This window comes from Pistacia vera, unplaced genomic scaffold, assembly GCF_008641045.1.
Source record: "Pistacia vera cultivar Batoury unplaced genomic scaffold, PisVer_v2 Contig146, whole genome shotgun sequence".
In the NCBI taxonomy this organism is placed as follows: Eukaryota; Viridiplantae; Streptophyta; class Magnoliopsida; order Sapindales; family Anacardiaceae; genus Pistacia; species Pistacia vera.
Window position 1 is genome coordinate 1,197,109 of NW_022195532.1, and position 11,382 is coordinate 1,208,490.

General features: G+C 36.0%; 2 protein-coding genes across 2 annotated transcripts; one reads left to right on the forward strand and one right to left on the reverse strand.

Moving 5' to 3' along the window:
• The first annotated feature begins 1,679 nt into the window (after nt 1-1,679).
• On the forward strand, nt 1,680-6,119 carry LOC116123863 (protein FREE1-like). Its single transcript, XM_031409606.1, has 10 exons — nt 1,680-2,850; nt 3,337-3,423; nt 3,511-3,642; nt 4,392-4,523; nt 4,684-4,749; nt 4,820-4,930; nt 5,136-5,225; nt 5,330-5,363; nt 5,583-5,653; nt 5,764-6,119. The coding sequence occupies exons 1-10, from the start codon at nt 1,852-1,854 to the stop codon at nt 5,839-5,841; spliced, it is 1,800 nt and encodes a 599-aa protein (XP_031265466.1). The 5' UTR covers nt 1,680-1,851; the 3' UTR covers nt 5,842-6,119.
• A 1,676-nt stretch (nt 6,120-7,795) lies between these two features.
• LOC116123923 (GDSL esterase/lipase EXL3-like) lies at nt 7,796-9,951 on the reverse strand. The gene is made up of 5 exons (XM_031409661.1): nt 9,596-9,951; nt 8,735-8,865; nt 8,409-8,642; nt 8,076-8,331; nt 7,796-7,989 (listed from the first exon to the last, which is right to left on the reverse strand). Exons 1-5 carry the CDS (start codon nt 9,885-9,887, stop codon nt 7,796-7,798), a joined length of 1,107 nt encoding a protein of 368 aa, XP_031265521.1. The 5' UTR covers nt 9,888-9,951.
• Nucleotides 9,952-11,382: the final 1,431 nt, after the last annotated feature.

The following is an 11,382-nucleotide window of genomic DNA, read 5'->3' on the forward strand; positions in this document are numbered from 1 at the left end:
TGAGGGGAAAAGTAATTTTAAATTTGATAATTTGTCAAATTTTCAATTATTGAAGAGTAAATAAGAGTCAACAAGGTAAAAGACAGATTTTGTTAATGTAAAAGAGTAGCAACAAATTATTAAAGATGATTTGTTTATATTAAAAATTATTTTCTTATAAGAGAGAAATATGCCATCATTAGTTCATTTAATAAGAGAAAAATATGTCATCCTTAATTCATTAAAAATTGTGTAATTTACTAAAAAATAAAAAACGGAGGCAGTCGGGTCGTCAGTGAATAAGCTGGGATCCCAGTCCCACCACTGTAAATAGGATCAATAATGCTATATTTACCGATTACATTCCCGATTGATACATCCTGACTGACGTGGTAGATGAGATGTCATCTGCCACGTCAGCTTATCACCACGCCATAACACCAAAAAAAAAAAAAAAAAAAAAAAAACAGAAAAAAGTCAATTGAAAGTGATTTGCACGATTGGAAGACGCCCAAATTCAAAATTGTCTCCCAAAATTCATTTTTCACAGATTTTCTCCTAAATCAAATCTCACTCATTCCCCTAAATCAAATCTCNTTTTTTTTTTGGGAATACAAGAATTGAAATGATGATTAGTATCAGTATTCAGTACTATAGTAAGAATCTTCTCCTTTTCCTGTCTGGGTAATATGCACTTTCCTCAATTAGATTTATATAATAGAACATTTTTTTTTTATCTAGTGAGTGATTGATTCGGCTCTTCCGTTTAAAAAAAGAGAAAAATTGTCAGCTCTTTTAAGCTGTAAAAGCGTACTCTGTGAACTGAGAAAAAAAAGATATGTTAAAATTGAATCTAGAGAGATATATCAAGAAACGGGAATATAATACCGTCACCGCCATTATCTTTCTGCAATCTGCATCACTTCCTCCAATGAATTGAGTTAATTGATGCTATTAACTGACCCCTTCGATAATTTCATCATCTAAGGCGAGGCGAGGGTTTTGTTTCTCTCCCTTTGAATGAGACTGCATGTGAAAGTTAAACCAAAAACCTGCAAATTACTGTGTTTTGTTGCTTTGCGTGGTGTAGTAGTAGTGGAGAAAGACTTGAGCATGATGATGGTCCCATGTTGAGTGTCACGTGGGATCCACAGTGTGGATCTTAGTGGTCCCACGTAATAAGAACCGTTTCCGAGGATTGTAAACAAATGGGTTGTTTTTTGTCTCAGATTATTTGGCAGACATACAAAGAAACACAGACCAAAAAGGTTTCCAAACCTCCCAATTCTATATATTCAGTACACGTGGAAGGTTGCGCTACTTCATCCACGTGCTATGATCGACGGATGGTGTTGTTCCCATTTGGCGCTCGGACCGACTGCTTGTAACCAGTAGCTGACTCTTCCTTTGTGAAACCCAAATTTGGACAATTTCTTAGTTAGACTTAGACCCATGATCTTGTTGGACCATTTCTTGAATTGGGCTTAACCCATTTTGTCTTTGAGCCCAAGCTCTATGAATATTCCTAATATATTCAGGGAAGGTCTAACGTACTGGTACAGGACCCGTGCAGGAAAGTAATGATCTATTATCATGCGGTAAGGAAAGATTTATATGGAGCCCCATGGGTCCAGATAAAGCCAGATCACCGCCGAATTATATGCCAAGTGGTGTACCATAATTTCCTTTAAGAAAGATATCATACAAAAGTCTCCCAAAATATTCCACCAATCCCTTCTTGCCTCCCGGAGTACTCTTTGGTTCATCTTGGAAGCGTCCAATAGAAAGCTCAAGAAGAAGACAAGCTCTTCCTTCTCTCTTCATCAACATAATCATAATCATCTTGCAGAGAAAAAGGCTTCATTTTCCGCTATGCAACAAGGAGATTACAGTTCCTATTATCACCAATATCCTCACCTTCAAAACCCTAACCCTAATCCCAATATCAATAACATGGCCGATCTTCATCCGACCTCTTACGCATCAGCGCCTCCGTTTACAACAAGTTACTCTCCCTCCGATTATTCTGCTTATTCTCAAAATTACCCTCCTTATTCTCAAAATCATGATCCTGCACCTCCCACGGCTCCTTCCTACGCAACAACTCCACCGACTGTAACAACTCCAACACCCTCACCACCACCACCAAACCCTAATTCACTTTCTACATTCAATCCCATCCCTTCCCAACAACCACCTCAATTCCCTCCCTACGATTCTCATGTTCCGTACCAACCGACACCGGCCACCCAGCAACAGCAACCACAACCACCGGCTGCGTATTACCCCCCATTTGATCAGCATCAGACGGCTCCTAGTTATGCCCCGCAAAATACTAATCTCAATTCATCTTACTCCTCGACGTACTCCGCACCCTTCAGCAACGTGGGATCATCGGTTCCATCAGTGTATGAGAACCCGTACGAGAATTCAAATTCGATGAAATTCGATTCCGCTGGTGGATACTTGGACGATAAATATGGGGGTTACAACCGAGGCCGTTCCGATTTGGGCTCCGATCTTTATGGAAAGCGGCCAGAAAGTAATAATTTTTCGCGGTACGATATGGGGCGAGATGATTTGTATGGGGATGGTGTGTTTGCGTATAATGGGGGCAAGGTGGAGCCATATGGGGCCCGTGGCACGATCCCAAAGTCATCGGCATCTACTTTGTTTGATGATTATGGGCGGTCGATTAGTTTGCCGTCTGGCAAGGACTCGCATTCATCAGTTGGTTCAGGTTCGAGTAAGATCGTGAGAGCTGTACCCAAAGCGGAAACGCAGCAGGATGTCAAGAGTGGAGTCCAAAAGTTTAGAGTTAAACTTTTGGCTGAAAGTGGCGGCCAGAGTACCATGGATGTGCTCTGCCAGGTATCGAAGTTTCTGTTTTATCTATGTGTCTTGATTTGGAAGATATATTAATTTAAAAATAATGGATTCTTTTTTTTTGGTTGGTTTAATTGTACTGCTTCGATTGATACTCTTTGTGAAGATAGTTCTATGATAATTCTTTATTCTTAATGTTGTGGTTTCATTATGCGCAACGTAGCTTTGATTGAACATAGATTGATGTTAGGTACTAGTAAGTAGAATGCTTTGATTAGAGTTCATCAGGCTGTACTTTGAATAATTTTAATTGCCATTTGGAAATCAGCAGAAAAATAGAATGTAAAATTTATTGGATTTTCACTGGGATGCACAAAAGGGTGGGTGAGTGGTGTTTTGATGGCGTGGGTTGGCATTCTCCGTGCTAGTGCATTGAACTGTTGACTGCCTATCGTCCTCAGTCTTTCTTGGGCACGATTGTTTATTTGTTTCATTAATAGTTCCATCATGAGTTTTGAAATTTTCTTGCAGATTGGCTTGGATGGGATTCGTATGCTTGATCCCAATACTAGCCGGACATTGAGAATATATCCTCTTGAGAATATCACAAGATGTGAAGTGAGTTGATCCATCCCTTTTAATTTTTTTTCACTCAGTGGTATGTACTGGCTTAATATTGAGATGGATGCTTTTTTTTATATGTAGCTGGCTGATTCTTCTACCTTAGCATTTTGGTCAAAGAGTTCTGTTGACATTGAACCAAGACGGATTAGATTGCAATCAAATAGTTACACTTCGAATACTCTTCTGGACACGGTGACAGCTGCAACCGTTCAGGTTAGGGATTATAAACTCGGAAATAAAAAATTTCTGCTTTAAAATGATATTATTGTTACATGTATTCTTTTCTTTAGAAAGTTAACGTGAATCAAGTGACTTAACAGTGTACATGACTATATCTCTTAAGATTTAGAAAATGGACCATGTATTTGTTATTACTACTGCTATTTTTATTTTCATTATTACATGCCATCTACTATGTTGAACTTATGTAGAGTAAAATACCCTGTGACGGAGGAACCTTGTAATTACATGAGTTGAACTGAATAAAATGTCTCATTAGAAATTGCTTGAAATATAAGTGTATATATTTAAAGCTTTTAAAGTATTTGGCTAGTGAGTGTATATGATGGGAATAACATTTGTATTTATAAGGTATCAGAAAGAACTTTTGTATTTTACAATAGAAAACTTGATTCAAATTAGGAGATTGTTGGTAATTGTTTTATATTGATCACACAAAACTTAGGCAGCTCCTTTCTTTAATTGGGAATATTGTAGAACCTTGCAACAATGAAAATGGGGTTGGCTTTCATGACCTTTGCTGTACATATTTTAGGCAAGATTCTTACATTGGAGATTTTATAGTTTAATGTTTCTCTCATGACCCAAGTGTGGATGACTTGGTTCCTTTTTATTTTAATCATCTTGTGGCATTGATCTGTGTGGTTCCTTTTTTTTTTCTTTTTTTTTTTAAATTTCAATTATATTGTGTTTGAAAATGTTGTTGTTTCATTGGGTTGCAGCTGAAGGAGATGGGCGGAAGAAGCAAGCCTTCTGACACCTTGAAGACAGCTGAACAGCTTGCGGAGAAAAAGAAAGGGTTAGCTGATTGGATGAACATAATAAAACCTGGGAACGAGGAGAAAGACCATTGGGTAAGATTTAAGGTTTTAGAAAAAAAATTTGGATGTATTTCATCTGCATATTGACCTTGTCAAATGTAATTTATTATACCATTGGAAGAAAGCTATTTTCCATTTTATTTGTATTCTTGAAGTTTTAGGTTGTTCTTATTTTATGTTTTGTTTTTGCTAGGTCCCTGATGAAGCAGTTTCTAAGTGTACAGCATGTAGCACAGATTTTGGGGCTTTTGTGCGAAAGGTACATATTTACAATGGCTTATGATATGTTTAGGATTTTGCAATGAACCTTATGGTCCTTCCTACTTCAGCATCATTGCAGGAACTGTGGTGATATTTTCTGTGACAAGTGTACACATGGTAGAATTGCTCTTACTGCTGATGAGAATGCTCAGCCGGTTAGAGTTTGTGACAGATGCATGGTAATTGTTTCAAATTTTGTCTTCTTAATCTTGTAGAACACTGTTTGGTTGTTATCTTGTTTTGATCAACTATTGATCTGAGTTCTAGCATGGTAGTAAAGATTATATTTAATGACACTGTTGAATCGAATATGCTTATTTTTACATCGTTACTAGTCTCCCTTGATATCTGTAGGGTTATTACTTACACAATTATTCATTACAGGCTGAAGTGACTCAAAGGCTAAGTAATGCTAAAGAAGCAGCTAACAAACCTGCATTGCAGAGTCATGAGGATCTTGCCAGGAAACTTCAGGTAATCAATGGTTTGAATTCAACCTTAGCTGTTGTTTGGGAGTTAATGTAGCTTAAACTCTTGACTTCGCTGTGAATTTATCTTATGGAAATCATCTGTGGCAGGAGGAAATGGAGAGAAATCGCAAGGCATCATCAGGTAATTTATCTTTTTTTTTTTTTTTTTCCTTAAAGTTACTTGAGTTTTGGAAGTATGGTTTCCTCGTGGTGCTTAAATAGATTCTTGTTGGACTCTCTGTATGTGAACTTTTTTTTTTTAATGTTTTATTGACTAGTTGCCTGATGGATTAGAATCAGTTTTAGAACATTCATTGACCTATTGTGTACCCAGTGCTAATTGAATGGTTTGCTTTCACAGGCTCCAAGACAGACGGATCTGGGAGACGGATGAGGGAAGTTGCTTGTCCTATTTGCACTGTCCATTTACAGGTTTGAAATCGTTGTCCACAATCTTTTAGGAAAAATCCATAAACACTTAAATATACATTCACTAATATTAATCTATAATCTCGTATGGGTGATTTTGATTATTGTTGCAGGTCCAGGTTCCCAGCTCGGGTTCCGAGACAATTGAGTGTGGGGTTTGCCAGCATCCTTTCCTTGTGAGTGCTCATTGATCTCACATGCATCGTACGACTGATGAAGGCGTGCCAATGTCTGTGGATATTATCTCTGGTTTATTTTATTTGTTCGGTTTTGGTTTATTAATACTTTGGATTAGCATGTATATCATCTTTTCTTGGTTTGTTCCAATGAACTCTATTGACCAGATGTCTGTCCATGACATCTTTAGTGTGCATATGGAATTCTTATAAGTTCCATTTAATTGAGTTGGCTGTTTATAAAACCGAGAGTTAATTTACAGAGGAATGTATGTAACTATTGTTTTTATGGTCAACCTGTGGAATCATGATGCATGATAGATTGTTTCATAAAATGTGGTAATGGCTCCTTGAAAATAATGGGATCACATTCCTTCGCATCAGGTGCATTGTAATACATTCTACAATGGTCAGTTTTGGAAAGAATATTTTGTAGATGATGATGTGTCCCATGCTGCATGGTTTTGATCCATGCAATGATTGGACAGAGTACAATGGATGTACGAGTCCATTTATTCCCGCTTTTAGGCAAACAATAAAGATTGTCTCATTCATATAAACTCTCTTTTACAACTTTTATGTGATAATTCTTAGTTTTTTGTTGATGAATTTTGAATTTTAGAAAATTCATTAACAAAAAATTGGGACTTGTCATCTAAGGATTGTAAGAGAAAGTTTGTAAGATTGAGTTGTAAATGTAGTATTATCCTTAGACAAATTACTTCTTGTTGACACGTATTTTTGAGTTTAATTGGGTGAATCTAGTATCACTATTCAGATCAAGACTACTTTTTTGGTTGAGCAATATGTATTTTAGTATGCTAGGCGTTTGGTTGAGTGCCTAAGACAGGGAATATACATTTACAACAAAGAGGGGTCGTTTGGATCAGGGGTAAATAAGATAACGGGGATAATCTTGGGTTATTTTGTAAGATTTTTGTGTTTAGTTTATAAGTAATAAAATATTATAGTAATCTTTTATTATAAATAGTATTTACTGTTGGTAATGTGAGGGGTAATCTTATTACCATGTTAGGGGGTGTTATTAAAACATTATCGAGATAAAATGATTTTTTACTCATTTTGCCCTTAATTAAAAATTATTTCAGACACAATTGCCCTTAAATGTCTACCAAATAACAATTAACTTAACCTCCCTACTTTTGAGAAATTAGTTAAAACACCCGGCCACAAAAAAAGTTTAAAAGTTGACAAAATCCCTCCAACCACACATGACCACCATTGATCATGACTCACCACCATCAGCTGCTAACGTCAGTTGCTGCAATGGTGCACGACTAGTGGGATCTGGCTAGATGTGCCCCGAAAAGGCCTTTTCCGGTCATGGGTCAGATCCATGACAGGAAAAGATCAGATCTAGTATTTCTATGATTGTTTCACGGCCACAGATTTGGCCGTGAAACAGCCACATATCTGACCCTTTTTTGGCCATGGATTTGTAATCTATGACCATTTTTAGCTTTGCCAGTGCACAACCAGTCATATACGGCTAGTTGTGTGCCATTCCATTGACTACCGGTGGTGGCTGGCGGTGGTGATTAGCTGCAGGCAGTGGCTTGGGTTGGGTCGGAGTGATTTTGCTATAAATTAAAGTTTTACATGGTTGGAGTATTTTAGCAAAGTTTTATATGGTTAGATTGTTTTAGCAAAATTTCAAATGTAGGGGGTTAAAAATAATTTTAAAAATAATAATAAAAAATACTATTATATTAATATTTAAAAAGGACAATTTATTAATTTATATAACATACCCACCAATTTATCTTCCCAACCAAAGATATTGTTCACCAATTTATTAAACATATTTTATAAACATTCTTAGTAATCTTCAAAATGATCTCTTTTCATTAATATAATATATCTCTATAATAAAACATTAATTTCAGCAAAAACAATGTATTCATAAGCCGTTTGCTACTGGTTAAAGGATGTATTCAAGTAAATCGCCTCAATAGAAGGCGTTAATATATTTCTGGAGGATTGACGTGGTGAGGACCTTGTATGCTCTTTCTGTGGGATGGTAACTGTCCCAGAATACATAACTAGACGCATTTGAACAAACGGATGAAGTAAACCGGTTACATAATTCTGCCACCTCTATATTACCCGTGCCACAGCATCCTTTATCCGAAATCTCAAACCCTGAAGAGATCAAAGGAAAATATGAGTTGATTTATATCAAACTTACTGGTTAATTGTTCTTAAAAAAGATTGATTTATTTCATTACCATGTTGTTGAGGGTTTTGAATGAGATCGAGTAGGGGGTCATAAACATCTATATAGACAGCTCTGTTGTTGGGCATTTTGGTTTTGATGGAATCCAGTTTTGCAGAAAGTTTTTTGTTGAATAAAAGTGCTGCTTGGTTGAAATCATTTGCACACTCTCTACCATTTCCCCCTGCCAAAGTTCTTTGTGCTGGCACACATCCGATTGGCGGTGCACCGAAAACAGCAATTCTTCGTGCCCCCAATGCGTAAAGTTGCTTCATTTCAAATCATTTTCAATAAGTGAATAACAAATGTGGTTGGTGAAACGATTTCGATAAATAACTCAACTTACTTTGACAAAATCGGAAGCTGAGTTAGCCATAAGGTCGGAATAAGCTGAAACATCATATAGAGCTTTCCTAACACGGAGAGTAAAATAAGTATTTGCGATGTCATCGCTGCCAGCCACTACCAGAAATATACTGTTTGCCAATATGAAGTTTGTTTTATCTTCTCCAACTAGTCCTTTCAACTTGGTTATGTATTCTTGGAAGTGTTGCAATTGTTCTGATAGTGATATAACTGACTGATGTTTTTCACCAAGTTAGCTACATAATAAACTAATTCTGAAAAAGGAAAAGAGATGAGATACGATATTATTGGATGGAATTTATGTACCACTAATTTGGGTGTCAAAGGGTCATATCCTGAACCACCCGAAGCAAAGCAGACGCCGGTGGGGAGATCTGAAGATGACAAATTTGGATCCAAGTAAGCCGGCACAACCTCTTTAATTCCCAGTTCTTGCGCTGAATACATCCAAACAACTAAAACCATAAGGCTATTTCCCACCAAACACTGCTTTTTTAAACATTTTTCACTCATACGCTCTTCATCACTCTCCTCATAGAGAATATGTAATTAACCAATTGAAGAACATACTACTTTGCATAATTTTGATTAATTAAGAACAATTGTCGTTAGAGTACTGCAAGAAGACACAGGTCAACTTTATTGCGCCTTAGACTGGATTGCGAAATGGTTTTAATCCATAATCTATCAGCTGCATAAGCACGCCAAACAATCTCCACAATCATTTTATGGAACACAAGCCTTCTAATACAATTCTACGATGTAGAAAATCATTTAATGAAATACCAGTCTTTTAATACAATCTAATCCCGCCTTACATTTGCACATGAGAATATTGAAATCTTTTAAACGTTGAGAATAAGGAGGGTGCCCCACGTCTGTTTCTTAGCTCTACTCTACCCATGAGTTATAAGAGAAAATCTTGATTGGATCAGTTTGTACTGTTGATAGCCTAAGATATCAACACGTTAAAGTTTTGACAAATTGATTTCATTTCATATAATTGGAACGGGTAGCAGATCGTAGAAAAGTGTCACACTCATCACTCATGTATAGTTTTGATACAAATCAACACACATGTATGTATAAGCGAATCTAATCAGAAATGTAATAAATAGATAAAAAGGAGAAAAAGAGAGAAATTAAGAATGATTTGATAGGGTATACCTAAAAAGTCAGGAGGAACTTTTCCATTGCAAAACCTTCCTGTTGGAATTCCTCCCTTAAAATCTTGTCCATAAGGACGGAAATCACACTTAACAATTGTCCGGAGATTGTTGTTATTGCCTGTATCAACTATGGAGTCTCCAAACACCAGAACTGCTGGAAATGTTTCATTTGGTGGTATCTTTATTAAAGCTTTCGTAGTGCCAAAAAGCACAAAACAAAGAAGAGATATCGGTAACAGTAAGGTTGAAGAACAGTAACTAATAGAAGAAGAAGAAGAAGAGAGCTTCATTGTGAAGAGATGTTTGTTTCAGAGAACTCTTCTTCTTTCAACTTAGTTAAAGAATGAAAGCAAAAAGTACGCTAATAGTTCTTCATTTGCATGCTTCTCGTAGTCATATATATACACAAATAATACATAAAAAATATTTACCTTAGCTACATCTACGGCGCAGACATTTTTAAATTAGGTATAATTTCATTTGTCTCTACATACAGGTATTGGAGCCTTCCGCAGGCTTGGGTGACGACCTAAGAGTGGCTTCTTAAATACCCAATTAACATTGATAATTGTAGAATAATTAGAGGATAAAATTAAACTCTATAAATCAAAATTTGTAATTAATTATTTAAAGACTTTCATTTATGCTATATTTTGCAAATAAAAACCAGCAATTATTTCTCACCAATTTCAAAACTAAGTACGAACTTATTAACCTGTTTTGATGTGTGAGTTATCCTTGCAAGTTTCATCCAAGCAGTTTGGAACTAATACTAAAGAAGAATAGCAATATATTGATAGGGTCTTCAAAGTTCAACTACTCGTATCTGTCTTGATTATCAACAACATATTTGAAGAAAAAACAAATTTCTAAATAGCATCCGTAATTACGTGCAAATTAATTAAGACCAGGTTCTTGTGCTTTTCTTCTTACATACAAAGTCTAATCATCTAATTCTCAATCTTATATTTTTGTTATACCTAAAAATCATGATTCACATAAACTGACGTCAATGAGCATCAATCAATTCACATAAAATTTCTAAGACCTTCTTTAACACTTTACAAGTGCAAGTCATTAGTGGTAAATTTCAGCATCAACATTTTTAATGTTTATCGGATTGAAATTATTCAGAAAGCATCCACTCAATTTATCTGTAGCTGTTAAAAAGATTCAATCCTACTATAAGCAGCCTATTGAAATAGAGCTATCTCTACTCTTCAAGTCATGCAGAGCAAACCTACTCCCAACTAAAGGAACAAGTTACAATCTTCAGTTTTATGTTTTTTGATATGCGACTTCACCAGTACTCAAGATTATGATGATTAAGTTCTGTGTTAAATTAAGTTGTTTAATTGTTTATGGTAATATATAATTAAAAACGATGTCCTCGCAGTCACAGAAAAGAAAAGGCAACTGAAATTGCCCTAACAAGTGGACGGTTTGTATTATACGAAAAAAAAAAAAAAAAAAACAAACAAACAAAAAGAGTTGGTGCCGAACGGTTTGATCTCTCGTGCTCAAGAGTGAAAGATTACTGCAGAAGTGACGCACTTTTAAAGGTTGGTGACCTACCTGATGGAGCCAAGAAATCCTTTTTTTATTCGTAATCAAGAGAATTGTCACTCATCTATGGGGAGAATCAAATTGCAGTTTGATTATTGCAACGTATGTTCTCAGGCTCAGCTCAAAATGATAACAGGAGGGTTCATGTTTATCCAGCAAGTAAAGTAGTTCGGTGAACAACTAGACACCAAATTCTATGGGGACTCTCAACTCTGGAAT